Raw genomic sequence first — 20,666 nt, 5'->3', positions numbered from 1 at the left:
GACTGTTGGATTTCTTTCGGGGGAAGCACTGACACGCAAGGCTTGATACGACACTTTACATTTTTACTGATCACTGGCATAGTAATATCTACAACTGCAGAGATTGACTAGAGGGGAAGAGTACAGCGAGGATATTCTGTGTTATAAATAATCAAGAAAAGAAGTGTCAGATTAATGTGTACGCTATGTTTATGCCAGCAGCATAATCTACAATCTAGACTTCAAACAATCGTGGCTTTCTAAGTATTATTTTATGTATTTATTTATTAGGATTTTAACGTCAAGTCTTACACACTTTGGTTACATTAATGATAGGACAGGTAATTACTGGTTACACAAGATTCATCAGTTCAAGTCTTCAAATCTCCAGTTCACCTCACTTGCAGGTCTTTGGACCGTGGGAGGACCCGGAGCTCCCGGAGGAAACTCACACAGACATGGGGAGAACATGCAAACTCCACACAGAAAAGACCCGGACCGCTCCACCAGGGAATTAAACCCAGGACCTTCTAGCTGTGAGGTGACAGTGCTACCCACCAAGCTGCCCGCTTTATCAGTACTTTTCCAGTTAGGGTTGCCAAATCTTAGCTGAGCATGATGGGTGGACAACAGCGTAATGGTAAATATCTATAAAAATTCATATTGCACCATACTCTGTTCACGTGGTGGTCAGATAGATGCTCTTTCATTTATAATTTATTAACATTAATTATTTGTAGAAAGCAGTAATGAATAATGTCCTTTGCGCCACTCAGGTGGCACAGCGGTTAAAAAAAAAAAAAAAAAAAAAAAAAAAAAAAAAAAAAAAAAAAAAAAAAAAAAAAAAAAGGTACGCTAGCACAACAGAGTTGAGGTTTCAAATACATTGTATCGAATCTCAGCTCTGCCTTTCCCGACTGGGCTGGGCGGCTGCATGAACAACGATTGGCTGTTGTTCATGTTTGTTTGTTTGTTTATTAGGATTTTAACGTAATGTTTTACACTTTTGGTTACATTAATGACAGGAAACAGTAGTTTATCTTCACACAAGGTTCATCAGTTCACAAGATTATATCGAACAGAGTCATGGACAATTTAGTGTCTCCAATTTACCTCACTTGCATGTTTTTGGACTGTGGGAGGAAACCGGAACACCCGGAGTAAACCCACGCAGACACGGGGAGAACATGCAAACTCCACACAGAAAGGACCCAGACCGCCCCACCTGGGGATCGAACCCAGGACCTTCTTGCTGTGAGGCAACAGTGCTACCCACTTAGCCACCGTGCCGCCCTGGCTGTTGTTCATAGGGATAAAAACATTGGACCATAGGTCCTCATAACTGGTGCAACTGAGGCCCCTGCTGGCTGACTGATGGCGGCTGCACAGGGCTGAGGAATAATGCTGATGGGAGTGTGGCCCGTCAGTGTATGAACTCGACTCGTGCAGGTGAAAAATGCAGTCTGTACTGACTGTACGTGCCAGAGTTGTCAGTTGAGAGGCGTCCTCAGTCAGCGGTGAAGGGTCGAATCAGTATAGAGGACATAATCGGGGTAATTGGACACGACTAGATTAGGGGAGAAAATTGGGGGAAAAAACTGGGAAAAAACAGAAAATTCAAAAAAAAAAAAAAAAAAAATGTCCTTTGCATTCCTTATTTATAACAGGTACTTCCTAACTGATTTGTTTAGGTAACTGTGTCCACCCACTTTGTGTATTTATAAGCCCTTATTTGCCATTATAAGCACTATTAAATCTGTTTTACTCTTAAAAATAGAAAACAGCAAAGTATGCAAATTAGGAAGAGATGATGGGGCCACCGAAACAGCATATCATGCAGAAACAAAATTGCCTCAAATCCTAGTCACACACATATACACACCGATTAAGCATAACATTACGACCACCTTCCTAATATTGTGTTGGTCCCCCTTTTGCTGCCCCATACACAACAAACTGTGATGCACTGTGTATCCTGACACCTTTCAATCAGAACCAGCATTAACTTCTTCAGCAATCTGAGCTACAGTAGCTCGTCTGTTTGATCGGACCACACGGGCCAGCCGTCTCTTTCCACCTGCATCAATGAGCCTTGGCTGCCCATGATCCTGTCACTGGTTTAACACTGTTCCTTCCTTGGACCATTTCTGATAGATACTGACCACTGCAGACCAGGAACACCCCACAAGAGCTGCAGTTTTTAAGATGCTCTGACCCAGTCGTCTAGCCATCACAATTTGGCCCTTGTCAAACTCGCTCAAACCATTACACTTGCCCATTTTTCCTGCTTCTAACACATCAACTTTGAGGATAAAATGTTCACTTGCTGCATAAATGATCCCACCCACTAACAGGTGCTGTGATGAAGATATAACGGTCATAATGTTATGCCTGGTCGGTGTTATGTGTCTCGAATTCCATACAAACAACAACATGCTGACAACTGCAGCTAAACTATTACTATATTTTCGATCTATTTCTTTACATTTCCTTCCATATTTTGTTCTCATTTACCAAAAAAGCTTAAAAAATAACACAGAAAAGCTAAATCAAGCACATGGGTTACAGTCTATCCTGGTTACTTACAGACCGTGTGTATGTTGACTTCCACATTCACAGGGGTTGAGCAACCACAGAGCATGGCAAACTTCCTACAATGTCTGCACACAAGCTTGAATGCACATAAAAATATATAGGCCGTAGAACCAGAATTATGATGGTTAGAAAATGTGTGACAGTGGGCGATGTGAACTCAAATTTCTATAATTACACAAACCCAGAAACATTTCCAAAAAAAAGTTGGGACTTTTTGTAAAATGCTATAAAAAAGAATGTGTTATTTTTTAATTCTCTTGATTTTTTATTTAACAGACAAAAGTGGAAAAAAAAAAAAGATTTCCAATGTTTTTCACTGATCAACTAAAATGAATAGGTGGTGGGAGAAATAGGATTATGAAAAGTCATAAATGCCATCCCCATGGTACTGTTGGATTAAATAACGTTAATTAAAAAAAAAAAAAAAACTATCACTTCTGTTATAGATAGATAGTTATTTAATTAAATAAATAAAATAATAAATGTAGTATATAATATAAAAAAACTTTAAAAGTGTCATTGCTGTAAATATCATTAGATATGTAATATACTAAACTGTTTTAAAGTGTTCTCTGTAGTAAATATTGGCAGATGTGTAATGTAGGCTCCATAAACAGAGTGCTAGACAATGCTCTATGGGTCTATCATGATAGTAGGTCAGTGTTCGATGATGTCCCGACACAGTGAAGTATTATACAGCATGATCACTGCTGGTACAAACGATCTCCTGTCTGTTATCTGGTTTAACTGGGGACCACATTTCCAACAAACAAACAGTTACACAAATTTGTCAGAGATGCAGGAAGGAACTTGCGTTATTAAAGGTAAATGTGAATGAAGCTGAATGTCACCTAGTGTTACATGCAATACTAGTGATATGACTAGAATTTCGAGAAACAGATGATACCTGAAGTGCACTGCTGTAAAAATACTGCTATTAAATTACACACAGGCTGGATAGATGAATACAGAATAGTGGTTGAAACATTTGGCAAAGTAACACCAGTTAACCATTGCCAATATAAACTATGCATAGCCATATAAGTACAATAAAGACATGTGATGGAATGGTTTAAGGAGCACAACAACGAGTTTGAGGTGTTGACTTCGCCTCCAAATTCCCCAGATCTCAATCCAGTTGAGCATCTGTGGGATGTGCCGGACAAACAAGTCTGATCCATGGAGGCCCCACCTCACAACTTACAGTTAAAGTTAAGGGATCTGCTGCTAACATCTTGGTGCCAGATACCGCGGCACACCTTCAGGGGGGTCTAGTGGAGTCCATGCCTTCGACGGGTCAGGGCTGTTTTGGCAGCAAAAGGGGGACCAACACAATATTAGAATGTTATGCCTGATTGGTGTATATGTCTATATAGTATAGTATAGTACACTTTAACATTTAATCACTATTAAAATTCAAACTTATTTACCCCAGACAAGAGTAAAAACTGTTTCTTGTGCTATTTTTGGTTAAGGTGGTCAAGAGGTCCTTAAGGATTCATTTAAAAGGGAAAATTTTTTTTTTTAGTAATCCACCCTTTAATTCAAAACAAATCCGATATAACTGTTGAAAACTGTGAGTCTTTTAAACTGATTTACATTGTGGTAACACGTTAGATAAATTATTTAGGAACTGGCTGTTCCCGAGAACATTTTTGCATTGTGGGTATTTGGCCGCTACAGTTGCATGAAGGAAGGAGCAGAACAGTCAGGTTCAGTTAGTGTTGCTTGGATTGTTTGCCTTGGTGTAAAAGGAACTTACATGTTTATACACATGCATAAACAAGACGCTTAAGCAGGATCAGACAAGCACTGGCTCTGTCTCAGCTGATTCTGTAATCAGAATTTCTGTCTGAACTCCACTAACCTCTGGGTTACGTGATGCAGGCTTTTCAATCTGTACACAGATCAACAGTTGATGAAGCATGGAGATGATGTGTACCATTATAAAAAATACCACGTGATCCAGCTATAATTTAATCCTTTTCCTTCTTTCACAGTCTTCCATAAACACAAATCACTGCAGCAAGCTTAAGGCCCTCCTTTCTCTTTAATAACCACCTAATCTATGCAAGATCCAGCTGCAGAAACAGCCTTGTGTTAGACAAACCCTGACTAGACAAAACACTGAGGTGTCAATAGTTGTATATTGTGGATATTGATAAGATATGATAAGAGGTAATGATGAAGATGAAGAAGTAAATAGCTTTTTAAAACAAAAATGGTAAAATGCCTGAATAGGGCGCTCAGGTGGCACAGCGGGATAATCCGCTAGCACACCAGCACCGAGATTCTGAACTCCCAGGTTCTAATCTTGGCTCTGCTACTGGTCAGCTGGGCGCCATCTAGCAGGCATAATTGGCTAATACCTGCAGCAGACAAAATGGGCCAAAATTGGTGTGTCAGTCAAGAAACCCCCTCCTTGGACACCGTCCTATGGTCCCAAGCAGCGAATTGGCTACACTAAGTTGGGAGAAAATGGGAATAAGAGCTGCTCAGGTGGCGCAGAGGTAAAAACACGTGCTAGCGGGATTTCGAATACATCGTTTCGAATCTCAGCTCTGTCATCTGGCTGGGCTGAGTGGCCACATGAACAACGACTGGCCTCTTGTTCATATAGGGGTGGGGTATTAAGCCGGATAGGGACTCCTCGTAACTGGGGCACTGCGACCTCTGCCGGCTGATTGATGGCGCCTGCACAGGGGAGGGGAAGGAGTGCGTTGATCAAAGTGTGTCTCTCCGTACACAAGGCTGATTCGAATATATGCACTATCGCCTAGTGTGGGGGAAAAGATGCATACGTACGCTGCCCACGTGTCGAAGGGGGCGGGGGTTAGCTTCGTTCTCCTCAAATCAGAGCGGGGGTCGGCATTAGTGGAGAGAAAGTGTGATGCAATCGGGCAATTGGACGTGCTAAAAAGACGTTAATAAAGAAAATATTTTTAAAAAAAGGAATAAAATGCAAAATAGATCATCCAAAAAAAGAATAATGCCTGAGTAATACCTGGCACTGGTTTTGGCTCAGAACAACTTGCATCACATATGGTCTCTCTGTCACTAAGATCAAAGAAATGTTTAAGTAACGATTTTGTGTGATTACATTTAAGAATGCCATAGTGACTGTAAAAGATCTAGATTTTTTTTTATCTGGTCTATTTTTATCTGGACTTTCCTCGCCAATTGTCTCCTAAACGTTGTATACAATGGTCCGATTACACCTCACCTCTACTGATGACAGAGAAGGGACATGACTGAAACAGACCCCCTCCGATACATGCAGTGACGACCACTTCTTTCATCTGCACAAGGAGAGTTCATAGAGGAGTTCAAGGGGATCAAATTCACGTACGGAGAGTCACCCACTGATCCCCATTAACCCTCAAATCATTGTAAAGAAGTCATCGATCAGCCAGCAGAGGTCATAATTGCATCAGTTTATGAGGTGTCCCCTTTGGCATTCCCACCCTGCAGACAAGCCAATCAACGTCCATATAAGCACCTGGCCTGTCCATAACAGAGCTAAAACTCACAGAAACTCTGGTGTGCAAGCGTGTTTTACAACAGTGCCACCTCATACATCGAGATTTTACACATTCTTATTTTTATTATCAGTATTTTTTAACTTTCTGAGTATTTGTGACTTGGCATTCGTCCATCCTCCATCCTGGTATAAATAAATCACAAAGTTTGATAAACTGTTAATCTTAGCTAAGACTACTCAGTACTGTCTGTAATAACTTTGCTATGAAAAAACTCTTGTTATAACACTTTTGTATATATTTCGATCTTAGGTCCAACATTATTGTCTTTATACATAAACAACATTGTTTACTCTGTTGAAGACACATTAATCCATCTTTATGCGGACGATACAGTTCTGTATGCTATTGGTCCATCTCCGGAGGCAGTATTTTCATCGCTCCAGAATAGCTTTTTGATGGTCCAACAAGCCTTTTCTAATTTGGATCTTGTGTTAAATACCACCAAGACTAAGGTTATGTGGTTTGGCAAAAGAGGTTCGGTTCACCAAGCAGTCCATGACATCATCACTGTCGATGGGGCTACTTTAAGTCAGGTCTCTGAGTATAAATATTTGGGCATATGGCTAGATAGCACACTGACTTTTTCATATCACATTAGTAAATTACAATCTAAGGTTAGATCAAAAATAGGCTCTCTGTATAGAATGCGGGCCTCTCTTAGTCGATCTGCTAAACTGAAACTTGTACAAATGACCATCCTCCCCTTGTTAGATTTTGGTGATGTTATATACAGGTCAGCTCGAAAAAGTGATCTTCTGAAACTTGACGTACTTTATCACTCTGCCATTCGGTTTGCGATAAATGCTCCATATAAAACACATCACTGTACCCTTTATTCTACTGTGAACTGGCCATCTTTACACACTCGTCGTGCTATTCATTGGTTTATGCTCATATACAAAACCCTGCTTGGTTTGTCTCCTCCCTATTTGTGTCATTTATTGCAAACCTCATCTTCAGTTTATTATACTCGCGCTGCTCATCGTATTTCACTGAAGGTTCCTAAAACGAACACCATTTGTGGTCAGTCATCATTTCAAGTGGCTGCAGCCATAGACTGGAACAAACTGCAAGAAACTCTAAGGCTGGATACATTTATTTCTAAGACAACTTTTAAAAAACAAATTACAGATATCTTAAGAGATACATGCAGCTGTATGACAAATTGATTTTTCTTTTATACTATTGCTGGATGATTCGACTATGTGTTATTGTATTGTGATCATCGTTGTTTGTTTTTAGTGTCTTATGTAAATTTGATTGTATGATTGTTCCTCAAGAGGCTTTGCCTTTTGCCAGGCCGCCATTGTAAATAAGAAGCAGTTCTTAATGACTTGCCTGGTTAAATAAAGGTTAAATAAAAATAAAAATAACACTTTTGTAATTTGGATGAGATGTAAATAACAGTTTTTTCTCCAATTTTCCTCCCAATCTGGTCATATCTAATCACCTGATTGCATTACGCTTCCTCTCTACTGATGCTGATCTCCACCGCTGATTGAGGAGAGCGAGACTGTCACACACCCCTGACACCTTTGACACGTGTGCAGTAGCCGACTGCATCTTTTCACCTGCACAAAGCGAGTTCATCTGCGGATCAGCTTTTTGTACGGAGAGCCACACCCTGATCAACGCATTATCCCTGGACCTGTGCAGGCGCCATCAATCAGCCAGCAGAGGTCGTAATTGCATCAGTTATGAGGTCCTTATCCAGCTTCCCACCCTGTATGAACAACAAGCCAATCATTGTTCATGTAGCCGCCCAGCCCAGCCGGATAGCAGAGCTGAGTTTTGAACCAATGAGTTCGAAATGTCAGCTCTGGTGTGCTAGCATGTTTTATGTGGCTTTTAACGTCGAAAGACTAAACCTTCTGTTGTGTCTTCAGTTACAAACTACAGAGCTAAAATGCACCGATCAGCCATAACATTAAAACCACCTCCTTGTTTCTACTCTCACTGTCCATGTTATCAGCTTCACTTACCATATAGAAGCACTTTGCAGTTCTACAATTACTGACTGTAGCCCATCTATTTCTCTACATGCTTTTTTAACCTGCTTTCACCCTGTTCTTTAATGGTCAGGACCCCCACAGGACCATCACAGAGCAGGTATTATTTAGGTGGTGGATGATTCTCAGCACTGCAGTGACAATTACATGGTGGTGGTGTGTTAGTGTGTGTTGTGCTGGTATGAGTGGATCAGACACAGTAGCGCTGCTGGAGTTTTTTTAAATACCGTGTCCACTCCCTGTCCACTCTATTAGACACTCCTACCTAGTTGGTACACCTTGTAGATGTAAAGTCAGAGACGATCGCTCATCTATTGCTGCTGTTTGAGTTGGTGATCTTCTAGACCTTCATCAGTGGTCACAGGATGCTGCCCACGGGGCACTGTTGGCTGGATATATTTTTGGTTGGTGGACTATTCTCAGTCCAGCAGTGACAGTGAGGTGTTTAAAAACTCCATCAGCATTGCTGTGTCTTATCCACTCATACCAGCACAACACACACTAACACACCACCACCATGTCAGTGTCACTGCAGTGCTGAGAATGATCCACCACCCAAATAATACCTGGTCTGTAGTGGTCCTGGGAGAGTCCTGACCACTGAAGAACAGCATGAAAGCAGGCTAAAAAAGTATGTAGAGAAACAGATGGAATACAGTAAGTAATTGTAGAACTACAAGTGCTTCTAGATGGTAAGTGGAGCTAATAAAATAATGTTATATGTTATGCATGATCTGTGTATACATCTGATGAATAACTGGGATGTAACCAGTTCCCTCGTTGGTTGTAAAAGTCAGGTTAATTTACACTGTGGGTGAAGTGCACAACAGCTTGCATTTTGCAAGCTTGTTGCTGTTACCTCCCCAAACATTAACTAGTTCTTACCTTTTAAAATTCTGCTCATGGATATCTGTACATCAGCGCAGTATAATTAAAGGAAAGAATCAGCGTGCATTGTGACGCAGATCCCTTATCACTAATCTACCACTTTTTGTACTATAGGAAGTGCTCTTTTATTATTGCGTTGCTAATTTACACCGAGAATTCGATAACAAAGTGCAGTTAGAGTTTTCATACGCAAACAGACGCTCAGAAGCATTTCTACTCTTCCTAAAACTTTGAATTCAGGCCAATTTTCCAGTCTGCATCACTGCTATTTACAAAAGACACCAACATGATTGTGCATCTCTTGCGACAACACTGCGGCTGTATCACCGTCTGATCTGCACACTCCCTGCTATCTAAGCCACGTAAACATACACCCGACATTATCTCCTTCCTAACTAATGTAAACATATCTAACCTATCACCTCCAATCTCCTAGTACACAGAACATTTTCATATTCAAAGTGAAAAAAGCCACCAGACAGCCGTATCTCGAAAAGTGAAACCAAAGCTGAAAACACAGGAAATAGCTAAGTTCTTTTCCTTTATTTGACAAGTTTTTATTAGGGCCTCATTCCATTAAGAATGGAGGTTCCAAGAAAAATGGGCAGATGGAAAAAGTTGGGGGAGAGCAAGCGATGCAGGAGATAAAAGCAGGAGAGTTCTGCTGGCTTTAGCTTTTCCATAAGTCCAACCCATGAATGCCTGTACACTCCTGTGCACTCACACACACATTTGTCGTTCCCTCTTTCACCAAACTATCCTCTATCCATGAGGAGAACATGCAACTTCACAAAGCAAGGATCTGGACCGCTCAACTCAAACATTTATATCTTCAGCATTTAGCAGACACTTTTATCCAAAGCGGCGTACAGTTGTGACAGTATACAATGTAAGCAATTGAGGGTTGAGGGCCTTGCTCAAGGGCCCAGCAGTGGCAACCTGGCAGTGGTGAGGCTTGAACCGGCAACCTTCTGATTAACCACTAGGCCAAAACTGCCACGCTATGCTACAAACCCAGGCCCTTCTTGCTGTGAGGTGACAGTGTTACCCACCTCTTTGACAAAATAGTTTAAATCCCTTGTATGCTTCTATGGTCATGTGTCCATAAGGAGACATCGGGCTTAAATTCTTCATTACTGGTCATAGATATTATTCTTATTATTATTAGGATTTGAACGTGATGTTTTACACACTTTGGTTTGACAGGACAGGTAATTACTGGTTACACTGGTTACAAGATTTATCAGTTCACAAGTTTAATGTCAAACACAGTCATGGACAATTTAATATCGAACCTAGGACCTTCTTGCTGTGAGGCGACAGTGCCGCCCCCTTTGACAAAGTAGTAGAAATTACTTGTATGCTTCTATGGTCATGTGTCCATATGAAAACACCAGGCCTAAATTTCTCATCACTGGTCAGAGATATTATTATTATTAGGCTTGTATCGTCATGTTTTATACACTTTGGTTACATGACAGGACAGATAGTTACTGGTTACACAAGATTCATTAGTTCAAGTTCAATGTCAAACCTCACTAGAAAAATTTTGTATCTCCAGTTGACCTCACTTGCATGTCTTTGAACTGTGGGAGGAAACCAGAGCTCCCGGAGGAAACCCACGCAGACATGGGGAAAACATGCAAACTCCACACAGCAAGGATCTGGACCACTCTGACTAGGGATCAAACCTAGGCACTTCTTGCTGTAAGGTGACAGTGTTACCACCTCTTTGACAAAATAGTTAAAAATCACTTGCATGCTTCTATGGTCATGCGTCCATATGGAGACACCAGGCTTAAATTCTTCATCAAAGGTCATAGATATTATTATTATTTATTTATGTATTAGGATTTTAACATCATGTTTTACACACTTTGGTTACATTTATGACAGGACAGGTAGTTACTGGTTACACAAAATTCATCAGTTTAAGTCATGGACAATTTTGTATCTCCAATTCACCTCACTTGCATGTCTTTGGAGTATGAAGCTCCCTAAGGAAACCCTAAGCTGGTTTCTTTACCAGCATGTGAGCTATGTGCTACAGTATACTGGACACTGCTATACACAGCTCCATAAGGGCACATTCAAATGGAAAGCGGCAAACTAGGTCAAAGTTCACTCAGGTTTTAGAGTCACAGCAAGAGGTAAAGTCATGAGCACAATGCAACAAATGTGTGTGGTGCGCGCCGCTCAGGGAAGCTCAGCGGCAAGCTAAGCGACACATCCACACTCCAGGAAACAATGGCAAAGCCGAAGCAAAAGGCGTTAAACTGCTTCTCACCTGAATGCACATTAAATAATAAAACAGAAGCACTGATAATATTATGCAAATCAAGATTCTATTAACATTTCAGTTGTGGGTTTAAGCAAACACCTAGAACATCACGGTCAGTAAAACTGTTTTTATAATACATGAGTGGAAAGCACATGGAAAAATAAATTGCCAAAACAGGTGTGATGAACGTTTCACCACACACTGTGTTCTTAGACAAGAGCACAACCTAAAGAACAACCGAAGGAGCAACAAAAAGACCTAAATATGCAGACAAGGATTCACACACATTAAAATTTTGGATCATTGGCACTCCGGTCAGATGAAATGAATTTAGCATGCTCAGAAAAAGAAGGGCTGCAAACCCACAGTAAGGGTATGAAGGAAGGAGAACCTTAATATGGGGCGGCTTTTTGTTTAAACATTACAGCCCATTAAACACATGAATGAAGGGATTTACCAGAGCATTAGAGAAGAACTTGTTCCTATTGGCCAAATAGAAAAAGTAAATGTGGACTTTAGGCAAGAAAACCTTACACTTGAAACAAAAATAACGTGCATGTTTTTAAAACAAATATAACAAAATACACAGATTAGCCATGAAATTAAAACCACCTCCTTGTTTCTACACTTACTGTCCATTTTATCAGCTTCACTTACCATATAGAACCCCTTTGTCATTCTACAATTACTGACTGTAGTCCATCTGTATCTCTGCAAGCTTTGTTAGCCCCCTTTCATGCTGTTCTTCAATGGTCAGTACTCTTCCAGAACTACTACAGAGTAGGTATTATTTGAGTGGTGGGTCATTCTCAGCACTGCAGTGACACTGACATGGTGGTGGTTTGTTAGTGTGTGTTGTGCTGGTATGAGTGGATAAGACACAGCAGCACTGCTGGAGTTTTTAAAAACCTCACTGTCACTGCTGGACTGAGAATAGTCCACCAACCAAAAATATATCCAGCCAACAGCGCCCCGTGGGCAGCATCCTGTGACCACTGATGAAGGTCACCTCAAGGACCAACTCAAACAGCAGCAATAGATGAGCGATCGTCTCTGACTTTACATCTACAAGGTGGACCAACTAGGTAGGAGTGTCTAAGAGAGTGGACAGTGAGTGGACACGGTATTAAAAAAAACTCCAGCAGCGGTGCTGTGTCTGATCCACTTATACCAGCACAACACACACTAACACACCATCACCATGTCAGTGTCACTGCAGTGCTGAGAATGATCCACCACCTAAATAAAACCTGCTCTGTGGGGGTACTGACCATTGAAGAACAGGGTGAAAGCAGGCTAAAAACGTATGTAGAGAAACAGATGGACTACAGTCAGTAATTGCAGAACTTTAAAGTGCTTCTATATGGTAAGTGGAGCTGATAAAATAGTGAGTGTAGAAACAAGGAGGTGGCTGATCAGTGTAAATAAGGTAAAGAAGCTTGCATGACAGTTTTTGGAAGACTGTATATAAGTATATAAGCTGTATATAAGCATACCCAATGTCCATTTATTCCTATTTATTTATGCAATTTTCTCCCTTTTTTCCACTGATACAGCAGTCAATTTGTCTTCCGATGCTGATATCGATATCCCTGGTATCATTTGAGGAGGGTATATTGCTGTTCACGCGCCCTCTGACTTGTGCACAGTCCTTCTTTTACGCCTATGCTTCGGCTTCTCCACAGGTGCTTCGGTCTGCTAACCAGGGTCCTTGCACATCGTTTAAAAACCCCACCAACTTAGTCCAGTCATTTCCCCACCCAGCAGCGCGGTGGCGAATTTGTGTCTGCTGCAGGCACTGCCAATTGTGCCTGCTAGATGAGTAGCAGCCGACCGGTAGCAGAGTAGAGATTCGAACTTGGGTGTTTAAAATCTTAGTGTTGGTGTGCTAGCGGAATATCCTGCTGCTCCACCTGGGCGCCCCAATGTCCCTTTTAATTTACTAAAAATTTTTTGCCCATGATGGCTATTTGGTTATTTGGTACAAAATTTCATTAAATGTGCAAATTTAAAGTGTAAAAACAAAAGCACTTGAATAATGAAATATCTGTAACATTGTTTATAACCACAAATAAGTTTACATTTATGCTGAACATTAGAACAAGAAAATTTGCATATGGGCTTCACCCATGCTACAGACCTGTAAGAGAGTCCCGTGGATGTGGTTTTGCTGAGTTCCAGGCCCTGGTTGCACAGGCAGCTCTTCCAGGAGCGTCTTAATGGTGGAAGGAACATCTGTGACCAAAACGAATGGTACCAAAGCTCTGGCGGCCATCTCTCGAGTGCGGTAAACAGCAGATCGACCACACCTAGGACACAAAAGTTTAACTTAATTAATTTAATACAGGCATCCATCCTGAACAGGGCAGAAGCTCATCATACTAGAGACCCAACATGAGCACAAAACTGATAATCAGTACCTGCACATTAAAGATGTGATGACGCTTCTGTGCCAAATGGAAACCAATGTAGAACTGCACTGACTCAGTTATACTAATGTGTCTGTAACACTAAGTTGAATTAGACTGATACTAAGGATCATCAGATCTTTACAGATATTGAATTGATTACAAAGATACACAGATCAGCCATAACATTAAAACCACCTCCTTGTTTCTACACTTGCTGTCAATTTTATCAGCTCCACTTACCATATAGAAGCACTTTGTAGTTCTACAATTACTGACTGTAGTCCATCTATTTCTCTGCATACTATTTTAACCTCCTGTTACTCTGTTTTCCAATGATCAGGACCACCACAGAGCAAGTATTATTTGAGTGGTGTGTTAGTGTGTGTTGTGCTGGTATGAGTGGCTCAGACACAGCAGCGCTGCTGGAGTTTTTAAATACCATGTCCACTCACTGTCCACTCTATTAGACACTCCTACCTAGTTGGTCCACCTTGTAGATGTAAAGTCAGAGACGATTGCTCATCTATTGCTGCTGTTCGAGTTGATCATCTTCTAGATCTTTATCAGTGGTCACAGGACGCTGCCCACAGGGTGCTGTTGGCTGGATATTTTTTTGGTTGGTGGACTATTCTCAGTCCAGCAGTGACAGTGAGGTGTTTAAAAACTCCATCAGTACTGCTGTGTCTGATCCACTCATACCAGCACAACACACACCAACACACCACCACCATGTCAGTGTCCCTGTAGTGCTGAGAATGATCCACCACCTAAATAATACCTATTCTGTAGTGGTCCTGTGGGGATCCTGACCATTGAAGAACAGAGTAAAAGGAGGTTAAAACAGTATGTAGAGAAACAGATGGACTACAGTCAGTAATTGTAGAACTACAAAGTGCTTTTATATGGTAAGTGGAGCTAATAAAATTGACAGTGTGTGTAGAAACAAGGAGGTGGTTTTAATGTTATGGCTGATCGGTGTATGGGTATAATACCTAGTACACAGCAAGTATTCTCAGCTTCTGAACATGTGAATATGACTTCATCAGAAATGACAAGGATATGTAGCCCAGTTCTTTAGTGCCAAGGCGAGAAAGCAGTGGCCAAGTTAAATAAGCTGGTGTTGCTTTTGTTTCAGGAAGTAAGTTTAAGATACAGGATGCATCTGTTTCTGTTAGATAATGGGACAGTACGTTTTGTCAGTTAAGTCTGCTAACAAATAGATTAACAGAGTGCAGGAAATTTAAGCGTACTTTCCAAATGAAAAACTACTACTCTTATGCCTAGTTCACCCTGCACGATTTTTGCCCTGATTTTCGCTCGCCAACAGGTCATCGCTAGATGTGGCAGCTCGGAAGCAACCCAGCATTCGCACCGGGCTTGAAAACCGACTCTCGGTGTGAACTGTTTAACGACTTGATCCGAGCGGCTCACCGAGCGCTCGCCAATCGCTCGCAGACTCAAGAAAAATATCTAGCATGTTAAATATCTGGACCAGTCGGCGACTCAAAACCATGTTTGTTTGTTTGTTTATTAGGATTTTAACGTCATGTTTTACACTCTGGTTACATTCATGACAGGAACGGTAGTTACTCATTACACAAGGTTAATCAGTTCACAAGGTTATATCTAACACAGTCATGGACAATTTAGTGTCTCCAATTCACCTCACTTGCATGTCTTTGGACTGTGGAAGGAAACCGGAGCACTCGAAGGAAACCCACACGGACACGGGGAGAACATGCAAACTCCACACAGAAAGGACCGGACCGCCCCACCTGGGGATCGAACCCAGGACCTTCTTGCTGTGAGGCGACAGTGCTACCCACTTAGCCACCGTGCCGCCCTCAAAACCATGTAGTGTAAAAGGTGTTGCGATCAGGTTGTAATAGTTATGAACGCAAAATACAGAGGAGAAACCCTGGGGGAGGAGTTGTAAGTGTGTAGAACAGGGGCATAATATAGTTTATATCAGGATACATCAGCACACACAAGCTTTACAGTATTTGTGACTCATCATTTATGCCAAACCATAATACCAACGCTGCATTGCAAAAAATATTTATTTTACTTCCAACTCTCTCTGCAGAACAGACAATCCCTGCTGGCCACATAGCCAAACCCATTCCTTCACCAGTGGTAGCTTAGTGGGTAGAGCTTTGGACTACCAACTGAAAGGTGTAGAGTTCGAATCCCAGCTCTGCTATGCGGCCACTGTTGGGTCCTTGAGCAAGGCCCTTAACCCTCTCTGCTCCATGGGCGCCGTACAGCGGCTGACCCTGCGCGCTGACCCCCGCTTCCAAACAAGCTGGGATACATGAAGAAAGAATTTCATTGAACTGTATGTCTGTATATGTATATATAACAAATAAAGGCATTCTTCTATTTATTTCACCTACCTGTCTTACGCTACACATCAGCACTTAAACAACTTTAATCGCTCGCTTCATTCTGATGTGCATTTTTGGACGTGGTATCATTAACCCCCTCGTAACTTCTCGTGTGTGTTTTGTGACAAAACGTAGTTTGGGAGACCAGATAGACTCGCCTGCGATTCCTCCTGATTATAGATCGTGTAGTGTGTGGCCCCCTATCGCCGATTAGTCGTGTAATGTGAAAACGACAACGACTTAAAAGACTCCCGATTATAAGAGATACAGTTGTGTAGTGTGAACTTGGCATTAATGGCACTTAAGTTTGTGGGAAATGATAATACGTTACACTGCTGCAACATTTGCTGCATTAGACGTTTTCTTTCTCCCCTGAATTATTTGATATTTTGATGGGCCCCTTTAGGTTTGTTTAATCGCTGACAAATCTAGATTTTGACTGGAGGACGTTTCAGAACTTAGTTTAAAATGTCACATCATGTTTTGTTACATTTCCTTTAAATTAAACTAAAGATACAATTCCACATTACACTGATTGACTGCATGATAGCGTTGCCAACCATGAAAGAATGGCCCTGAGACCCAAGAAACTACTCCAAGCCTGGTCAAATTCTTAAAATAATCCATTCTTGACGTTTTTGTGGTTTAATAGTCAATGGGAAATAAACCACAGAAAAACAGTAATGCTTGTGAACTGTAGATCACATCTGCGATATGAGGATAGGGAGGTTATTAAAATGCTAGATTTACAGCAAGCTTCTACTTTAATCTTCATCATCATGTTTTTTGTGCTGCAAATGAACCTATTGTGTTTGAAAAAAGGTAGAATATAACAAACTATATACAGTAATAGTAATACTAATAATAAAGCTTTTTGACTGGACAAAGCTTGGAGCATACAGTATGTTTGATGCTTTGCTCTCTTCATAGTAAACTGATGCACAGAGTAAAAATGATTAAGTGGGTGCCACATATAGTGGGGACCAAAAGTCTGAGACCAGTTAACATGCTTCTATCTAATTTTTAAAATCTTTTTTCTTTTTTTTCTTAGCATTGGGCACTACTGAACAACAGATTAGTACATTTCTGAAATAGAACACTTTAATTATTTTGCACAAAAAAAAACAGATGTCCTTAAGTTCTCATCCCTTTCATTAAAGTCCAATAAATACAAAATGTTAACACACCCTTTTTTTAATGCCAGATATTTTTGTGGGGGAGGGTGGACTTAAGTCATTTAATAATAGTAATAATATTAATAATAATAAAATAAATTACAATGTACCCCTTTAAACTAATACTTTGTTAAAGCACCTTTTGATTTTATTCAGCATTTGGGTAGAAGTTCACACTACATGACTTTCGGAGCAGTCAGATCACTGTACACTTCACACTACACAACTCGATCTCTTGTAATCGGGAGTCTTTTAAGTCGCTGTGTATTTCACACTACATGACTGATCGGTGATAGGGGGTCACACACTACACAATCGCCAAGAGAACTGAGTCTGTCTGGTCTGCCAAACGTTTTGTCACGAAAACACGTGAGAAGTGTCGAGGGGTTTAATGATACCACGTCCAAAAAAATGCATGTCAACAAGAAGCGATTAGAGTTGTTTGTGTGCTGATGTGCAGCATAGAAGCAAAGAGGAAAAATAAATAAATCTGAGTGGATTGGGCTACGCAACCAGCAGGGATTGTCTGTTCTGTAGTGAGTTGGAGGTTAATAAATATTTTTGCAATGCAGTGTTGGTATTATGATTTGGCGAGGACGATAAGGTCACAAATACTGTAAAGCTTGTGTGTGTGTCGATTTATTTTCATATAAACTATATTATGCCCATGTCTCATGTTTTTACACTCCTCCCCCGGGTTACAGTTACTGTAAATCGACCTGTTGGCGAGCAAAAAACAGGGCAAAAATCGTGTAGTGTGAACTAGGCATTAACCGGGCAATCTTAGCCCACTCTTTCTTGCTGAAGTGCTCCAAATCGGTCAGATTACAAGTACATCTCGTATTCAGGTCTAGGCTCTGGCTTAGCCATTCCAAAACTTTGATCTTCTTCTGATAAAGTCATTCTTTTATTAATATGAAGGAAAGCTTTGGGTTGTTGTGGTGAAAGTCCTGATGGCAGGTACTGACTACAATTTAGCATAAGTTTGAATTTGATTGGTTCATTCTGAACACAGCAACATTAACATAAGAGGTATGCACACTTATGCAACCACATTGTCTTGGACAATTTTGTATCTCCATTTCACCTCACTTGCATGTCTTTGTTCCGGAATAAACCCACACAGATACAGGGAGAACATGCAAACTCCATACAGAAAGGACCCGGACCGCTCCACCTGGGAATCAAACCCAGGACCTTCTTGCTGTGAGGTGACAGTGCTACCCACCAAGCCACTATTCCAACTAGCATGTCTAGCATGTTAACAGGGTGTGTAGACTTTCGATTTCGTTCCACTATACATGATCAGTCTAGCTTGCAAATTTGATCTATTTATCAGAAGCTCAGTACAGCCTATTATAAACATGGCCATCTCAGACTTCTGCATCACTACTGGTCCTGTGGACCTGGATTTAATTCTAGCATCTGCTAACTGTCTGAGAAACTTTGCGTGTTCTGCAGTACTTTGGTTTCTTCTCAATTCCCAAAAAATGAACAGGCTACTCCAAATTGGCCCTGGGTGTAGGTGAGTAAGTAAGTAAAATGTTTGAGTGTGTAGTCCTGCCATAGATTGATAGCCTGTTTAGATTGTATTACTGTCTTGTGCCAAGTGATTCCATGTGATTCTGAACCAACTGTGGACTGCCAACTCTGAGTGAAGGAGTTAGTAAAAATAAAATAAATCAATTAGACACTTGATTAGGATGTTAATTGTGAGTCTTGTATAGTCACATCTAATGCAGTGGTTAATGCCATCCACTGCATATTTTTTTTAAATGAATGTAAATGGTTTTAACACGCTTTATGCTCGCACTGCATTTCATGAGTAAATACTTTGCTCAGCGCAATGAATTCACATCTCTTTATCTGTAAAAAGATTTAGCTAACTGGTAAGCTTGATAAAAAGGCTATTTCAGCCTGCGTAAAAAAGCATGATAGTTACATTGCTGCCCCACAATAAAGGTGTTTTTCACTTAGGGTTTGAGAAATGTGATTATACACACTTCAACCTATGCTTAATAATGTCAACTGTACATCACATACAAAATGTAATTGGAAACAGCAATATATATACACTAAATATTTAAACCTTAGATCAGACCTCTAAAAAAGAAACTATCTTATATTTACTGTTATTAGCACCTGCTCTATTCAAAGCACCATACAACTACGAAGTGGCGAAGCTTGAACTTGCAACCTTTTGATCACTAGTCCATTATGCTAACCACTGAGCTTCCATTACCACATTGAACATAGAGGAAATGTTACAGAGCTCAGTTGAGGCCATTATAATATAATAAGGCTCTTTTACAGCAAGAGGTACATTAGCTTTTGAAGCAATTTCAGCTAAGGATCAATTAACACCACACATGTCAACATAGTTGTTGATGGGCAAAAAACACTTCGTCAAGGCGCCCAGATGGCGCAGTGGGATATCCTGGCAGCAAACCAACACCAAGATTCTGAACTCCTCAGTTTGAAACTCGGTGTTGCCACTGGTCGACTGGGTGCCATCTAGCAGGCATAATTGGCAGTGCCTGCGGTAGACACGGCTCTGCTAGGGCGGGATGACCAGACTATGTGGGTGGGGTCTTCAAACGCTGTGTAAGGACCTTAATTGACAGATAGAGAGGCACCTGTGCAGAGTGCATAGGTAAAAAAAAAAAGGTTCTGCTAAGGGCTGCGCGTGGGTCGGAGGAGGCGTGAGCAGCAATATACCCACCTCGACTGCAGTCGGGGATCCCCCAGCAGCGGAAGACAAAATGCTAAATTGGAAGACAATTGAGTAAATGCATAAATAAAACAGATAAATAGCTGAAGTGCATAGATTTGTAGAAGACATGAATGTCTTGGTAATCTTGGGATTTAAATTTTTGCACCAATTGTATTCCATGGCTAAATGATTAAAACAGAACACAAAAAACTGCCTTTATTTGTCATATATACAGTACATACACATATGTACAGTACAATCAAATTAGTTTTTCCACATATCCCAGCTTGTTTGGAAGCTGGGGTCAGAGCCGGGGTCAGCCATTGTATGGCGCCCCTGGATCAGACTAGGTTAAGCACCTTGCTCAAGGGCTCAACAGTGGCTGCATAGCAAAGTCTGGATTTGAATCAACAATCTTCCGACTGATAGCCGAAGCTTTACCCACTAGGCTACTACTGTCCCAGCTAGTTTGACTGAACTCATTAAAAGAAACTAGGTCCAAAGGTCTTGTTGTCAAGATGGTTTAGATCAGGGGTGTCAAAACTCACGGCCCGCGGGCCAGATCCGGCCCGCCACGTCATTTTATGTGGCCCGCGAGAGCTTAAGCGACTGTATGATTGTTGTGATGGTTCGAGTCTCATATTGTACCAGATGTAACACTTGACTACAGCTGTGTGCTTGTACTG

General features: G+C 41.0%; 1 protein-coding gene across 1 annotated transcript in view; it reads right to left on the bottom strand.

The window, feature by feature from the left end:
* The window catches only part of thada (THADA armadillo repeat containing), a 220,069-nt gene that overhangs the window by 67,436 nt on the left and 131,967 nt on the right, over positions 1 to 20,666 (bottom strand). The window contains exon 29 of the mRNA XM_062995897.1: positions 13,435 to 13,603. Within this exon, the coding sequence (XP_062851967.1) occupies positions 13,435 to 13,603 (169 nt within the window). The remainder of the gene's footprint in view (positions 1 to 13,434; positions 13,604 to 20,666) is intronic.

Source organism: Trichomycterus rosablanca, chromosome 5 (genome assembly GCF_030014385.1).
Source record: "Trichomycterus rosablanca isolate fTriRos1 chromosome 5, fTriRos1.hap1, whole genome shotgun sequence".
In the NCBI taxonomy this organism is placed as follows: domain Eukaryota; kingdom Metazoa; phylum Chordata; class Actinopteri; order Siluriformes; family Trichomycteridae; genus Trichomycterus; species Trichomycterus rosablanca.
The sequence above is the reverse complement of the archived record's forward strand: the minus strand, read 5'-3'. Positions and strand labels throughout refer to the sequence as shown.